Below are 17226 nucleotides of genomic sequence, written 5' to 3'. Positions count from 1 at the left end.
ATATAAATCCAGGTATCATATTTAAAGTGGAATCTAGGAACTGGAATATGAACAAAAGGATTTTTTAAGTATTTTTCAGGCTTTGATAGTGTTTGGTTATAAATACCTCTTTAATTATTTTAGCAGATTTGTGAATGTATATAAATATATGGTTCGAACTAATAAGCACCTTTAAGTATTTATATTCAATAGTAGAAGAAAAAAAATAATTTGAAATTTATGCTGTATGCTTTAAAAAAAGAAAGAGGAGCAATCACATACTATCCTTTTGTAGGATTTAGAAAGCTGTATTACACAAAGAAATTATTATGCTGTTCTAGGTTATTGATGATGATTGTGTGAGTAAAAGTAATATATACAATTTATAATGGAATCCAACAGGAACAGATTATACCATTCTCTCGGCCCGGTGACAAGAGTGGCACGAAATGGCTATCGAAGCCACATGAAGGCCAGCAGGTACAATTCCCCTGCATTCAGGGGTCACAGAACTCCCCTCTGGTGTTGGTGATTGGCTTACATGGGTGTGGTCTCACATTATTTCTGTTCTTTCTCAGCTAATTGGTTTAAAAACTAAACAAAATGCCCATGAAAACTTTCTTTCCAAGATTTAATCTAGAGATAAATTTGAACTATTCTTTCTGATCCCAGAGCTAATTGCTAGAACTTGCATCTTTATGTCAGCATTTTAAAATAATTCCAAATCTGTAGCTTTTTAACTGCACAGGTCTTTCTAATGTTGCTGATTATTGGATAAGCAGTACAAAAATCCACTTGTTATTCAACGCTGCAATCGAAGAATTTACTACATTCGGTTTATCTTTTTTAAGAATTTTTCAGGTTAACTTCAGGTCCTGAATTTAGACAAGTCTTTTTTATTAAATAATATTTCTGTGTTTAAACTCATGTTCATTCAGTTGTTTATCTTGTTAAACCTGGTCTCTTTCTGCACCACATTAGCTGCAGAAGAAAATAAGTATGGTAGATTGATTGGGGGCTGGAGGTTAACAGTAATGGATAATCCACCAATTCTCATAATACAACAAAATAGCAGACTTTAAAGTTAATTTTATGTCAATTTAATGGTGTGTAATCTCCTTGAACATATACCTCCTTGAATATAAATAGCTCCAGCATGAAATTTCTAGTGTTTCTAAGTTTTTAAGTCACTTTGAAGACACCTAAATAATAAAAAAGGGATAAACTTGCAAACTTCAGGTTTCTTCACTGTTGTAGCAATTCTGCAGCTCATGTCAAATGACCAGAGGAATGACAGCTTTTTTTTTTTTAATCAGTGTGTATGTTTTAATTGACTTATATAGGAATTGTTCTCATTTTAACTGTTGGACCTTAAATGACTTGGGGAGAGATATTTAAATGTTTGATTATTATTTTGTGATGGTTTTCTTAAGATACAAGAAAAAGAAATCTTGAGTTTGGAGTTATTCCTTTCTTGGAGAGCTGTTAAGCTATAATCACTTAGATGCATTGATGACATTAAAATGTCATTAAATTTCATTGCAGAAAGTAGGTTTTTAAAATATGTTGTTAACTGCCTTCATTACTTCTTTCACCTGTTTTAGAATTAAGCATGGGTTTTCTTTTGCTTTTTTCCTTTTGATTCTGCTATTTTTATTTTGAGTTTTATATGCTTAAATACTTTTAACAAATAGAATCCTCATCTTTCCTACTAGGACTTAAGTTTTTACTGGGGAAAAAAAGGTTTCAGCAGTGCTGCAGTGTGGCATGTTAAGAAGAAAAGTCTTAAATCCCTAATTTAATCTTTACTAGGGTGAATCTCTGTATTCTTTCTAAATTATACTTGTTCAAATATGCAATAAAATGTGTTTTTTAACCATCTGCTAACTTCAGTAACTTCCTGTTAATTTTGTGACAGCTTACAAATTTCAGATCAGTAAGCCTTTATAACTGTCAATGTCTTCTTATTCTGAATAAAGTAACAGTTTTAAAATTAAGAATAATTACATTTTATTTAAGTACCTACTCGATAATCACTAAAGAGCTTATATGTTCTTTTCTTCATTTCATTATTATAGTTCTGCAGAATCAGAAGATTTGGCAGTACATTTATATCCAGGAGCTGTTACTATCCAAGGTGTTCTCAGGAGAAAAACTTTGTTAAAAGAAGGCAAAAAGCCTACAGTAAGAATTTAATATATTTTAATACACGTTCTAAAATTAAGCAAATGAATAGGACCCTAAAAAATATGAAGACGGTTGAAATAAAACCAGATATATAATACACTTGAAATAATTTAAGATACACCTTTGCCTCACAATGTTATTTAATTTAAAGTGTTATTATACCTGCCATATAGATTTTGGTTAAATCATACCTTTTGGGTGTTTAAATCAAGATGCTCCTGTACTTCTCTTTGCTCCCTAATATAGTTCTTAGAGAACCTTGAAAATATATCCCATTAAGAAGTATTTTAAGTAGTAAGTTTAGAAGAAATAGAAAACAGAGTGACAACCCTAAAAAATAGAATTCAGCCAATTTTGTTTGGTCAGTCCTAAGTAGAATGTATTGAGTGGACGTGATAAGAATATTTGAGATAAAGATTTCAGAAGTGATGAAACTCGAAGCTAAGGTGGTGGAAGTGAAGTGGAGCTAAAGATCTTTGGCACTGAGAAAACAGAGTGACTGAGAAGCCAGTAGCATTTGCATAGTATATTCATGTGTCTGTCCTCTCCAGGTAGCATCTTGGACGAAATATTGGGCAGCTTTGTGTGGGACACAGCTTTTCTACTATGCTGCCAAATCTCTAAAGGCTACAGAAAGAAAACATGTAAGTATTCCTGTTCCAAGTTGTTAGCATAGTTTCACAGCCTCTTCATGGTTGTAAAGAAAGTAGGTCTAATGCGATGCAAGGGTTTGGGTTTTTTCCCACATTCTAATCCAGAAGTTCTTACACTTTCCTTGTTGGAGTATTATAATGGAATTATTTTTGTTTAGTAAGACCATTCCAAGGAAGGTCTTGGGAACAACTTCCATATTTTGTAGTTTCTTTTTTAAATGCTATTTTTCCATTGCAAATGTCAAAACTGCACACTACAAGTATCTATCTTCACTTCCAAGCCCTCTCAAACCTGGGGTTTTTGGGTCAAAAATGGTTGAAAACTATCGCCTTGGAGTCTCATTTCCTAATTTGTAAAATATGAAAAATTCGGACCAGCATCTCTGGTTCTTTCCACCTCAGTCTCTGTTTGAGTGATTTTCCCAACAGTGAAGAGGAATAATAGTTACTAAGGTTACTATGATCACCTTCTTGTGTTTAAAAGAAGCTTTGAAATGCTCTTTTCTCCAGATGTAGAATCTTCCTATAAATCTTTTTTTTGCATGCTGTTTTTTCTATGCCAGTGCTACAGTATTTGAAAATGGAAAACTAAGTTTCCATTTTCCATGTTGCATTAACACAGTCCCCTGGAGAGGAATTTTATTTCTAAATTGTGTATTTTGGGGGTGGGGGGTGAATTAAGTGGTTTACCATACTGAGGAAAGGTAAGCCACTGAAAAAAAAAAGTTAAGTTCTTTTACTACTTATACATTACCCAGTGATACTGCATAATTCAGAGAAGCCCTTCTTTTTTTTTGGAAGTGGGGGGGAGGGCATTTATCACTTTGTGTTTTTTTATTCTAACAATGGCTCTTAAAAACTTTAATACACACACATTACATGTATACATTTTAATATCAGGTATTACTTCACCAAACACTTGGACTAAATTTACTGGGATTCAGTGTTTTTTTGTTTGTTTTGTTGTTGTTTTATTTTGTTTTGTTCCTTTTAGTAAGCATAATCCCTAGTTTGAAGTTTGGTTGGATGAGGCCAGTTACAAGTTCAACTTCAGACATTATCATTAGAGAAGCTTTTCTTTATTCTCACAGTTTTAGCCCTTTAATCACACCAGGGGTAGAGAAGAATACATTTTTGGTTTAAATGAATGTGGGAAGTGCCATAAGATAGCATCACCTACCTTTCCTTATCAGCCGTACCCACACCTTGTCACTGTCCTGAATTTCATGTTAATCATTGTCTTGCTTTTCTTTAGAGTTTACCATATATGTTTCCTTAAACAGTACATTGTGTCATTCTTTAATTGTACCTGAATGGAATCATATAAATTCTTGAGCACTGACTTTTTTGCTCACTATTATGTTATAATTATCTAGATATAGTCCTCACATTGAGGTGAAGGACTGTTTTTTGTATTCTAGTCAAATTGACTATAATGCCCACATACCCGACAAAGCTACAGTTTAGTTTCACTAGAACGTTTTACAGAGTAATTGCCTCTGGTTAGTACTGCTGTACTCAAAGGAGGGGGAAAAAAAAAAGGTTGATATAGCTAAATTAAATTGTCATCTTCAGATATAGTTAACTGTTCACTTAGCCACTTTCAGAGACTTGGCTGGATTTCACTTATTATAAAGAAGCTGACTATTATAAAGAAGTAAAATGTATAAGGTAAAATTTTTTTTGTTTTTTCCTAACTTTAATTAGAAAGAAGCCAAATTAGAGAATTGATTAAATAACTGAACTTGTCCTCTAATACATATGTTAAATATCTTTTCACGTTTGGCATTGGTACTTATACATACAGAATAATAACATGCTAGTTTGGGCTTTTAATTATATGAAGTGATAAATAATGCATATGAAATGTTTAGAAATTAGAGCATAGTGGGCTGTGAGGGAGCCCAACTGAGTGCCGAGGAAATGGACTGTATTCCTCATCTTTTCTAGTTTAAACTGTTAAGATTAAAGAAAATTATAAGAACAAAATAGAGTATAGAGACAAGTCCATGTTTATATTTAGTATCAATTTTAGGATAGAAAAGATAGGGCACAGAACTAAAAGCAATGAAGGAAAAAAAATTTTAATCATTTTCAAACAGTTAAAATACAAATTGGAAGAAAATATGGGCTATATATAAGCAATATATATAAGCCAATAGATAAGGGATTAAAATCTTTTATATAAACACAGCACCATCTATGTAGTGTTCTTGCCAAAAATATAACCTGAATTTAATCATGAAGAAACAATTAAATCCACATTGTGGAACATTCCTATAAGACAACTGGCTTGGATTCTTAAGACCAAAATTTGGCAGATGGAATAGGGTAGGGGGACAGAAGGACTGTTCTAGATTAAGAGAAACTAAAGAGTCTTGACAGCTAAATGCAATGTATGTACCTTGGTTTATTCTTGGAGGAAGTTTTTTTAAGCTATAAAGCTCATAATTAGGACAGTCAAAGAAATTGTAATATGGACTTTATATGATTGTGACTGTTAAATTTCTTGAATATGTTACATTGTGGTTATATAGTAATATATTCTTAGGAGATACATGTTGAAATATTTAGAGTCCAATGTTATGTGTGCAACTTACATTTAAATGTTCAAAGAGATCAAGCAAATGCAAAATGTAGATATATGGGTAATCATTGTAGCATTGTTTAAACTTCTCTGTAGTTTGAACCTTTTCAAAATTAAAAGCTGGAGGAGGAAAAAGAGTCACTAATGAAAGTATACCCGTTCATATATATATAAATAAATGTGGGAGGAGGAAATCTGGAAGCCTACACCTCTGTTTTATCTCTCTAAAGTATGAATGTTTTTGCCTGTCAGGAGCAGAGCAGGCTTGGGAAGCGAGAATAACTGGGAAGAAAGGAGGGGGACTATGGTTTTATTATGTCTATATTTTTGAATGTTTTAAGATGAAAACATACACTGTAAAATTATTTTTTTTATTTTTTTAAAATGAATTTATTTATTTATTTTTGGCTGTGTTGGGTCTTCGTTTCTGTGCGAGGGTTTTCTCTAGTTGTGGTGAGCGGGGGCCACTCTTCATCACGGTGCGCGGGCCTCTCACTGTCCCAGCCTTCTCTTGTTGCGGAGCACAGGCTCCAGACGCACAGGCTCAGTAGCTGTGGTGCACGGGCTTAGTTGCTCCGCATGTGGGATTTTCCCAGACCAGGGCTCGAACCCATGTCCCCTGCATCGGCAGGCGGACTCTCAACCACTGCGCCACCAGGGAAGCCCCTGTAAAATTATTTTTCATTAAAGTGTATTCATTATAAAAAAATTTTTGCAGATATGTTTGAGCCTATCTCTGCATAGTAATGAGTGAATAAATACTGTTTGATAAGTTAAATGTTAAAAACCAAGGCTACACCTGAAAAAGAAATCTGTAACCTATATAAAGACCTTCCACAACTCAGTAAGACTAAAACAACAGTAGAAAAATGGAATAGAGAGATCAAGAAGGTGAAATATAAATGGTTAATAAACATGAAAAGGTGATGAACCTCACTAGTTATCAAAAACACAGATTAAAAAAGATGCCCTTTTTATTGGCCATTAGGCAGAAATTTTAAAGATTGATAATATAACACTGGCCAGGATGTAGGGAAACATAGACAGTCGGTGGAAATTTAAATTGGTATTGTTTTTGTGGTGGACAATTCTAGTCAGTATTTAACTTAATAACCAGCGATTCTTTATCTGAAAGTCTGTCCTATGGAAATCCTTGAACAAGTGCACAGATATCTATAGAAGAATATTCCTGGACTATTTATAGTATCAGAAATCTGCAAACACTGAAAATACTTATTATTAAGGAAATACTGATAGGTAAAAACCACAAGTCAGAGTAAGTATACCCCCATTTGTATATAAAAACCAACAGCAACAGAAAAGTCAGTCTTTGGTGTAATGCATAGAGGAAGGTCCAGATGGCTACACCCCAAAGGATGATGAATTATGGGGAGTGGGATGAGATTCAGCTGGTGGTTGAGGGCATTTGCACTCTATGTAAAGGGGCTTATACTGTTTGAATTACTTTTTTTTTAATTGAAAAAAGAAGCAATTGATGCAGATGTTTTGGGGGCTAGGAAAAGTATATTAGAAAATCGTGCTATCTGATTTGACATAAATTATTAGCTGTGAAATCAGCTGTTCTGTGGTATTGCCAATTTGATTCTTCATAGTATTAAAACTTCCTAATCCCTTTGGCTTTCATTTTTGTAGTACCCATGTTGTTACAAATAATGTGACATGTTCCTTCTTTTCCCCATTTCTTTAAAATTGTGAAACATATACATGCAAAGATATATAGTATACATGTACATTTTAAAGAATAATAAATAAAATGAACACCTCTATAACTCCACGCAGCATAAGACGACAGAGCATTACCAGAACTGTCCAAGACTTCCCAGATAGCATCCTCTTCCTTCCTTATCAGCCATACCCACAGCCTATCACTGTCCTAAACTTCATGTTCATCACTGCCTTGTTTTTCTTCAGGATTTTACCATATGTGTTTCCTTAACACATTGTCTCATTTTTGAACTGTACCTGAATGGATTCACATATATAGTTTTAAGCACTCCCTTTTTTGCTTAATATATTGTTGATGAGATTCATCACTGTTGATGCATATAGCTGTCCTTTATTCCTTTTCATACTTGAAGAGTCTTCCACTTTATGAATCTGCCATAATTTATTCATCATTCTACTGATGGATATTTGGATGCTTTCCAAGTTATTGCTGTATCTAACAAAGCTACTATGAATATTTTTGTGCATATGTTCTCTGGATTATATACCAAGGAAGGTAAACGTTCAACTTTACAAGAAAATGCCAAATTGATTTACGTACTCACCAACAGTATAATGAGGTTTTTCATTGTTCCACACCTTCACCATACTTGTTGTCAGGCTTTTAAATTTTGGCTAACCTAGTAAATATGAAATGGTACCTTGTGATTTTAATGTATACATCCCAGATTATTAATGAGTTTGAAGTTTTTTTCATGTTGTTGGTCATTCATGTTTCTTCTCTAAAATGCCTGGATAAATCTTTTGCTTATTGGATAGTGTGTTTTCTTACTAATTGGTAAAGGTTCCTTATATACTCTGGATACTAATCTACTAGCAGTTATGTGTTACTAATATCTTCTTCCAATTTGTTTGATTTGGTTATTTTTTTACTCTCTTTGTGATGTTTTTAGTGAATAGTTCTTAACTTTAAAGTAATAAAATTTATCGTTTCCTTTATGCTTAATAGTTTCTTTTTTTCTTTTTTTTTGCGGTACGCAGGCCTCTCACTGTTGTGGCCTCTCCCGTTTTGGAGCACAGGCTCCGGACGCGCAGGCTCAGCGGCCATGGCTCACGGGCCCAGCCGCTCCGTGGCATGTGGGATCTTCCCAGACTGGGGCACGAACCCATGTCTTCCCTGCACAAACTGCAGGGAAGCCCGCAGTTGACTTTTATATTGATCTTTTCCAAGCATCCTTGCTGATCTTTCTTATTAACTTGGTGGATTTTCTGTGTAGATAATATCATCTGTGAGTAATGGCAGTTTTATTTCTTCCTCACCCTTATACCTTTTATTTCTTTCCTGTTATCTTAGTGTGCTGACTAGGTCTTCCAATTCAGTGTTGGATGGAAGTAGCAATGGTGGGCATCCTTGTCTTAAAACTGATTTTGAAGTGTTTTTAGCATTTTACCCTTGAGCATGCATTGCAGGGTTTGGGTTTGGGTTTTGTTTTGTTTTGTTTTGTTTTTTTCTTTCCTGCTTTGTTTTTGTTCGGGTTTTGTGGGGGGGGTATTGTTGTTTGTTTGGTAGGTACTCTTTATTGAATTAGGAAATTCCATTCCATTCTAAGTCACACAGATATGCATTATATCTTAGCAAATGGTTTTATTTTACATCAACTGAGTTGATCATACTTTTTTCTTTTAATGTTAATATGGTGATTTATTTTAATAATTTATCTAAAGTTGAACTAAGCTTGCTTTCATGAAATAAACCAAACTTAGTTGCAGTCATTGATTTCTAACATTAAATCACCCTCATATTCCTGGGATAAATCCAGTTTGGCCATCATGTACCAGCTTTTTTATACACTGCTAGATTTAGTTTGCCAATATTTTATTTAACATTTTTTCATTTATGTTCATGAGTAGGATTAACTTAAATTTCTGTGCTTTTATAACAGCCCTTTTTTTCCCATTACTAAAGTGTAACTTTATAAAAAAAAAAGAATAACTAGACAAGTAACAAGCATGCTAAGAATACCTTCTTTTTGAGAAATATAAGCAAGAATATATTACTAAGAATTGTGATGGCAGTGCTGATTCATTAAATCATCAGGTTATCAGGTTTAAGATAACACCCCTATTACATTGGTACACCTTAAACTTATACAATGTTATATGTCAATTATATTCAGTAAAGCGGTGTGTGTGTGTGTGTGTGGAGATAACATCTCTATTAAAATGGAAGTATGTTTCCTATAATGAAGGGGTGAGGTGTAGCACAGTAACAAAAAAAAACAACACAGATGAATTTACCAGATCTACTAACAGATCATGGTCTTTGGGGGTGGACGCTAGGACAGTTAACTTTTGATGAAGAGTTGAAGCTGAGAAAGATCTGGAAAGTATAAGAGACTATCTGAAGAGGGCATGCCTACATGGAATTTAGAAGTAAGAGACCGGGTGCAGACCTGACCAGCATGAAATCTCGTCTCTCTCTAGGAGAAACTGAAAATATGCTCTCTAACAGTTAATTTTTACATAGAATAAGCCATAAATTTTGTTTCCATTAATTATTTTTTTTATCTCTCAGTTCAAATCAACATCAAATAAGAACGTGTCTGTAGTAGGATGGATGGTGATGATGGCCGATGACCCGGAACATCCGGATCTCTTCTTGCTGACTGACTCTGAGAAAGGTGAATCATTAAAATAACTAGGGCTTAAGGTATTGCATGTACACAACTTTCGATAAGCCAAAATTTATCAATAGTTTAACTGGAATACACGACTAGGGCCATTGTTTGTGTAGTTTAATCTCTTGGGAAATATTTGTGTCACATAATGTAATGTATACTAATGATAGCAATTTTTTTAGATATCAATATCTATTAATTGCTTATTTAATAAGCTTATTAAATAAGCTTATTTTCTTTGCTACATGGGCATAAGCTTGAAATTAAAAACCCAAATAATCCCTAGAGAGCTAATAACCAGAAAAGGAAGGAGGGAATTCGAGAATCTATAGACCACTGTTAACTTTAAAATCTCAGATTTACAGTATGCAGTACCCCTTCGTTTATATTCTGAGATAAATTGTTATTCTTAAGCTCTGAATGTGGCAGAAGTTTTCCTTTAAATGATTTTTATTCCATTACTTTTAATTAAATTAATTGGTAATTTGACTCAAACCACTTTCCAAATAAATATAATTTTAATTATAATAACTTAGCTTACAATGTATAGAGACATTTATAGTGAAAGTGTTGGCTATTGACCATAGGAGTTTTAAAAACTTTAAAACTTTAAATAAACTTTAAAAGTGGATGAGAGAGGTTGGAGGGTGGGCTGTGTAGTAGAATCAAATCATACCTTCTCACCCTGCCTGTGCCTGTTGTGGAGACCTCGGTCATCAGAACAGATCCTCATGTGATTGCAGCTCTTCCTTTGTAACATCTGCCAGCTGTTGATAAGCACCACACAGGAAGCCAGAAAGAAAATTCTTTCATATCTGCCCAGAATCTTCCACTTCAGCAGCTCACTACTACTAAAATGAAGTTATATTACCTTTTACTGACTGTAAAATTATACTCTGACTTCTGTTTATTTAGAATGCATATCCACAGATATTCTGCTTTTAGGATATTGTGGTACTTTAAGTAAAAATTTAAGAAAATATGCAGAAAAAGTTAGGGCAGAAAAAAATAATAGCAAAATGTTATGTTTTGAGATGAAATAGGTTGACTTACAGAGTAAGGAGCTCCTACTCAACATTCTGAATTCAAAGCCCCAGCCTCCACCCTGCCAATCCCAAAAGCCTTCATTATTTATAAAAGATCATTTTCATGGGGTTCAGTTAACAAATTATTTGTTTTCCATCAATTCCTTAGTGTGTTTGACAGAACCGTTTCAGAGTACAGGGTTTTTATGAAGTCTGTACTGATGGTCTTTTTCTGGGAGGAGAGAGTAGGTAAATGGCAGCTGTGGCCAGCTGATCAGATATGTCTGCTATTTAGGTTGATCTAATGTTTGCATCTGTGTCTAACAAGCAAAAAAGTGCTATTTTAGTAATTAAACATTTGGTGAAGAAAGCTGTTGCCTCTGAAAGTGAAAAAGTCTTTGATAAAATCTCAAAGAAGAGCTGTATAATGCCTACATATAGATCAGGCTCTTGAGCCATTGAATTCAGTTATAAAGGGAAGAGTAGCACTCAGTAAGAATTGGGAGATAAAAAGAACTCAGGTCAGTGAAAAAGGGGAATTAAGCTCAACTTAGGGCACCTATACTACATGAGTCCTTTCTTCTTTTCTCAGTTTATTACCTTAATACATATAAACATATAAAATATCCTTATTATGCATCAGTTTTGAATTAGAGTCAACATAAGGTCTAAATACATACAACACACATGAAACAAATGAATTTCTAATTTTCTAAAAGAGAAAAAGTTGCCTTCTCAGATTTTTCACATAAGCCCTCACTAGACCTAGAAATTTCTCTAATAATTTTGACAAATGTTAAAAACTAAAAGCATAGGTTATATTGATGTTAGCTGATTAATCCTTAATCACATTAAATAGCTAATGTTTAAGTGTTAAACATGTTAAAGCATTCTGGCCTATAAAAATTCAGTATTAGCATCTACTAATATTTAGATCATCTAAATAGTGCTGAGAAGTGATATTCTGCACTCTCATCCACTCATACAAATCTAGAGAAGCCAAACAATTATTTTATTTAAATATACTTTAAAGAGCATTTAAGGAGACAAAATACTTCTCTTCCAATTCATAAACAGCAAAACGGTGACTTTCTGAATAAATGATAACACATGAATGTAGCACAGAGAACTCTTCGTTTTATTTGTATTGGAAAATCAGGTATTAGAGAAATAGAATTCTTAAACGGAGAACTGTCATCAATTTTTATTGTTTCCCTTTGTTTTTAATAACTTTAGGAAATTCATACAAGTTTCAAGCTGGCAATAGGATGAATGCAATGCTGTGGTTTAAGCACTTGAGTGCAGCCTGCCAAAGTAACAAACAACAGGTAAGCATCTCTCTTGATCCTCAAAATAGTCCATAAATTGAGAATATATTTAAAAGAGTTCCAAAGAGAAGTAAGTGGACTAATTTTTGGAGTGAAGTAGGGAAATTGTTCATATTCTATGTCTTGTTGACCACAGTCAGCAAGACATGAAGTCCACATTTTAGAGAGGAGATGGGCAATAAACAAGTGAACAAATAACAAAATTTCAAGTAGTAAAAACTGTATGAACAAAATAGAATTACGTGATACGGAGTGATGGGAGTAGAGACAGACTTTAAATAAATAAGAGTGAACAGCAAAGATCTCCCTAAGGAGATGACAATGACACGAATGACAGGAAGGAAGGGCCACGTGAAGATAAGGGGGAACAAAGTTCTGGTGGAGGGAACAGTAAGTGCGCAAAGACCCTGAAGATGGAACAAGCTTCAGGTGTTCAAAACAGGGAACTGTAGCCCTTGTTGGGAGAATGTAGTGGGAGGCAAGGAGACTTTAGAGAGGTAAAAATGTGATGGCACCTTAACAAAAATTATTCTGATTTGTCTTTATTTGTTCTATTAACAATTTTATGCGGGTTCCTGTGCTTGCAGTGAAACCCAAAACTATGTGGACTTTTTGTTTGTTTCTATTTTTACTGAAACAAAGATGGTCTAACTCAAAGGCTTTCAGCTACAAAGGGGAATGAATCCATAGTGGTGTTTTCCCCAAACCCGGTTGCAGATTTAAAGTTGAACCATGAATTGGTAGGGCAGACATAAAATAAACATAGACTTTTTTAGGCCAGTTTTCAGTTGAATATATTTGAAAATTTTATTGTCTTAAGGTACTGAAATACAGAAGTATATGGTAAGTGTTATCAATAGCTAATTTTGAATAATATAATACACTATACAAGTTTATAAAGCTTATAAACATATTTTCCACCATGTGCTATCAGGACCTAAGTTATTATCCCTTTTTTGATAAAGGAAGAAACTAAGGCTCGGAAATCCTAAATGACCTACACAGGGTCAAACAAGTAAAAAATCGTGGACCTGAGACGACACAAACTCTGTCTTCATCCTATAGATTCATTCTTCCTAAATATTTTTGGAATGGGCCTTGTTCTCTTACAATTTTTATTTCAAAAATATATGAAAGACTAATAGCAATACTTGGTACCATTTTTAACAATGTCCCTTAAGGACATGAAATACCATAGAGCAAAAATTACTTTCTTGCCCCTGTCAAGTTAGTGTCTGGGACAGAATGAAGGAAGCAGACCTCCTTTTGCCTAAACCAAGCTTTTCAGGATTCAGCTCCATGCCGTACATTTTCTTTAAATGTAGCTTAAAGTACTGTATCATTTCTTTTTAATCTCAAGTTTCAAGATTAATCTAGACAGGGTATGCGTACCAGCATAGAGGTTCAATTTCTTTTTACTATATTAGTTGACTTTGCTACTGAACAAGTCAACCAGATGTGTATAAATGGGTTTTTTTTAATTTGTTTGTTTCTATACTTGGAAGAATCAGAGAAGTAGCAAATTTATAAGTAGAAGCTGTGAAATTTGAAAACTTTTAGTAGAAGACTCTAACTCAGATACAACACCTTAAACCATAGTCAGGCAACTTAGGAGGAAATGAAAATGTTACTTTATTAAAATATTGGGTTTCTTAGAACCAGACCTGAGAATTTATACTTTAATTTAAGCACTCTTGGATTTGTACTGTGTATTTATAGTTCAGTTATGATTATATTGTCAAATAATTTTTCATTCAGAAGCTGACACACATAAGAGATTAATTTTTTTTTTTTTTTTAGTATCCCAGGTTTTCAGAAAAAGGTTGCTAAAGTGTGGGAACTGTTAAGCTCTTTTAAAGGACAGAGAAATGACCACTGGTGCATGAATCTCTCTACCAGCACAACTTTGGAAAACTGGTAGTAAAAGTTAAGAGCATTTTTTTTTAGCATGGTGAAACCCTCTTTAGTCCTTGACTAGAGGGTTCATTAATTTTTAAAAACAAAATATATTCATATTTCTAAGAATTATTGTTGAATTTCAGACTTAAAAGAAACCAAATTAAATTTGATCCAGTCTATAAGCAGCAAACTGTTATATAACCTATAGATTTTTCAGAGTCACAAAGTTTCAGGTAAGAGTTTATCTAGCAATGAGTTTTATTCTTTTATGCTCATTTTCATGATGATTTCACAAAGAAATTCTTAGTAATGTTTGTTATAAAATTATCTGTGCTGGATTTTAAAATTTGCATGTAGGAATTCATTGTAATACATATAATGAAAAAATAAATGATGACAAGCATGTTTGTGTGGAATCTCACACTACTAGGGCCATACTTACTCTTTCCTCATTCATTTATTCACTCAGCGAACATCTCCTGAGCTCCCCTGTGTTAGACAAGAAAGATACTGTCTCTGCCCTTTTTCCCACCCGGATTTCAATTTATTGGAAAAAGTATTAACTCATCTCAATGACTTCCTCTCAAAAATGTTCTAGTGTATTTTATTCATTATTCATAAACAATTACAGTACCTTCTAGCAAATTCCTTTTTTTAAAAGATCTTTAGGTCAGAAAGATTTTAATATTTGGGCTTACTTAGAATGACAAGGAAAGATAAGAAATAGTACTTTGAAAAACACCTTTTAAATACTATCAGTTTGTAATGCTTATATTTTTTAGGTTCCTACAAACTTGATGACTTTTGAGTAAAAGCCTGATAAAAAACAAGGTGAACTGTTATCTTAAGTGAAAGCAAGGACCTGATGAAAGAGCGCCAGCTATAAACCAATCCTGTGCCAGGAAGAACCTAGAGGTTCCATCTCAGCCTCTGGAGTTCTGAACCAAAAAAGCACTAATTTCAGGGAATGAAGTGAGATATTCCCAGAGAACTAATTGGAGTTGCAAAACAAACTGCCATGGACCATGCTTCTTATCTCTGAACTGACCTGTGGAAACCACTGCCTTAAAAGAATGAAAGGAAAACCAACATGAAACACCAAATAGTGTGTGTGAATCTTCTGGCGGTGCTGTGCTTGGAATAGATTGTAGCTAATTTGCATTTCTTTTAACTTTGTACTAATTTTGGAGGGGAGAATCGCCTTTTTTTAGATACACTTTAAAAAGAAAAACATATTTCTTATGGGTTACATTAGGAGCTGGTTGTGAAGTGAGGTATAAAGCTACTCCAGCTTAGTAGGGTTCTACCAGCAGCCTAGCGGAAAGGTTTGCTTGAGCTTCCATTAGTCTGCAGCCTCACTCGCTTTTTCACAACAAGAGTGTAGGAATTAGAAATGTTAATAATGTGAGTTGTTGGAGTTTGTTTGGGATTTGGGGGGGGGTTGTTTTGGATGGGGGGAGATTTTTTTAAAACACTAAACTTCTGAAATTTAGTACTGTTAGGGGTACATTATTTCCTGCAGGAGGTATAAAGGCTGAGTGTTCATATGCCAGACACTTTTTTCAAGTGGGCTCCAGAAAACATGGTTGTTTTTAACTGGGTTTAAAGCTTGGCCTTCTATATGAATTCATTGTTGGACCACAGATCTGCTTAGTAGAGAACTGTAATCCCAACCTAAACTTTTCTAAGAAGATTTTACAATAACTACATTTTTCAAGTGAATTGGATTATCCCTTCTGTCACTCACAGGTGATTTTTATCATCAAGGATGATGTATTGATATTTTATCAGGATAGTTTCTTTTACAGTGTTTCATGTGCACAATGCCAGTTTTTTTTTGTTATTCATTTTCATTATTTTTGATCAATATGAGATTCAGGATCACATTTGTTTAAAAGAGAGTCTACGTATGTTTGTATGCATGTATGTATTTTATTATAAGGCATACAAAATAATTTTCAAAGGGAAAAAGGTGAAAGACTGAGATGCTGGGAATTTTAAGTATCAAAACTTTCCTTCCTACTTAACCTTCCTTTATTACAAACATTTTTCTCAAAACTTACTATAGGTCCTTACGATGAAATCATATTTTGTCAGTAGTTGATCAAGCAGTTTTGTGAGAGCTCTTTAATGCAATAATGCATTTAACTTTTGAAATAAATGTTAAGTTACAAAAAAAGTTTGAAGGTGAAATGCCTTAGAGTTTTAACAAAAAACTGGCACTTGAACAAGGACTGTGTGTTGGATGTTACAAACTCATGAGGCATCATGAATTTTGGCTGTGGCCCAGAGTAAGAAGTGCTTTTTGACTGGTAACTTCTAATAGACTTCTATTACTTTGGGCCTCACATAAAATTTTTCAGATTGTATTCTTGGAGAATTTTATGCTTTTTTTTAATCATAAGTATTTCATCCTTGAATACATGAAACTTAAATAGAAAATATTGCTTATTAGAATAATTAGCTAAAAAATCTCTCCATTGGAAAGTAGAAGAGCTTTCCCTGAGTGCTTAGTTTTTAAATTTAGTTTTCTGTTTGGAAAGGATACTAAGAGTTCAAATATCTTTCTCATATAGCACAGTTAGAAATACCATTACTTCTGGTTTTGTGAAAAGTGACATGAGCTGGAAGAGGGCAAAATGTGGCCTGTGCTAGTGATTTTATCTCCCAGCATAGCCCACACTGGGCGCTGAGAAGAGGCCCTCTGCATAACCAGCATAGCAGTATTACTCTGTAGACCTTGCACATCTGACTTTTGTTTTAATTTTCTTGTTTATTTCTCTTCAGAAATAAGTGTTTTTAACAGTGTATGTGCTTTTTAAAAAAACACTGTGGATGAAAACCCTGTGGATTTTTTATTATGTTTTCTGTTTGTCATAAATAAGCTAAAGTAGATAAGTTTCTGTGGAGATATGCACCTGGAAGTCAGAGCCTGACAGCCCACAGTTTTGCCAAAGAGAGAGCTCCACTGGAAGATGTGTTTGATATTTTCAGCGCTAAACATGAGGCTGCTTGTGCAGAGCGAGAACAGTGTTCAGGTTTGGTGACTAAGCCCATATATAGATTTGTGGCCTCTGACTGACTGAAACTGAACTGTGCAGTGGAAGTCACCATTATTTTTCTGTCTTCAAATTTGTCCATTCAAAAGATTGCTCATTGCTTTTTAAGATGAATTTAGCATTTGAAGCAAAGATCAGTGAAGGA

At 33.9% G+C, this 17226-nt stretch overlaps 1 protein-coding gene across 4 annotated transcripts in view; it reads left to right on the top strand.

The window, feature by feature from the left end:
* Positions 1-15101, top strand: part of RALGPS2 (Ral GEF with PH domain and SH3 binding motif 2) — a gene marked incomplete at both ends in the record, with an annotated part of 110711 nt that extends 95610 nt beyond the window's left edge. For 2 of the 4 annotated variants that reach the window (XM_079697959.1, XM_079697956.1), the window contains 6 exons: positions 382-459; positions 2058-2163; positions 2718-2810; positions 9668-9773; positions 12032-12123; positions 14805-15101. In XM_079697959.1, the coding sequence (XP_079554085.1) occupies positions 382-459; positions 2058-2163; positions 2718-2810; positions 9668-9773; positions 12032-12123; positions 14805-14834 (505 nt within the window). The remainder of the gene's footprint in view (positions 1-381; positions 460-2057; positions 2164-2717; positions 2811-9667; positions 9774-12031; positions 12124-14804) is intronic. The other 2 variants (XM_079697957.1, XM_079697958.1) reach the window with 2 other exon arrangements.
* Positions 15102-17226: the final 2125 nt, after the last annotated feature.

Source organism: Hyperoodon ampullatus (genome assembly GCF_949752795.1).
Source record: "Hyperoodon ampullatus genome assembly, chromosome: 2".
Taxonomy (NCBI): domain Eukaryota; kingdom Metazoa; phylum Chordata; class Mammalia; order Artiodactyla; family Ziphiidae; genus Hyperoodon; species Hyperoodon ampullatus.
This window is presented reverse-complemented; position numbering and strand designations above follow the sequence as displayed.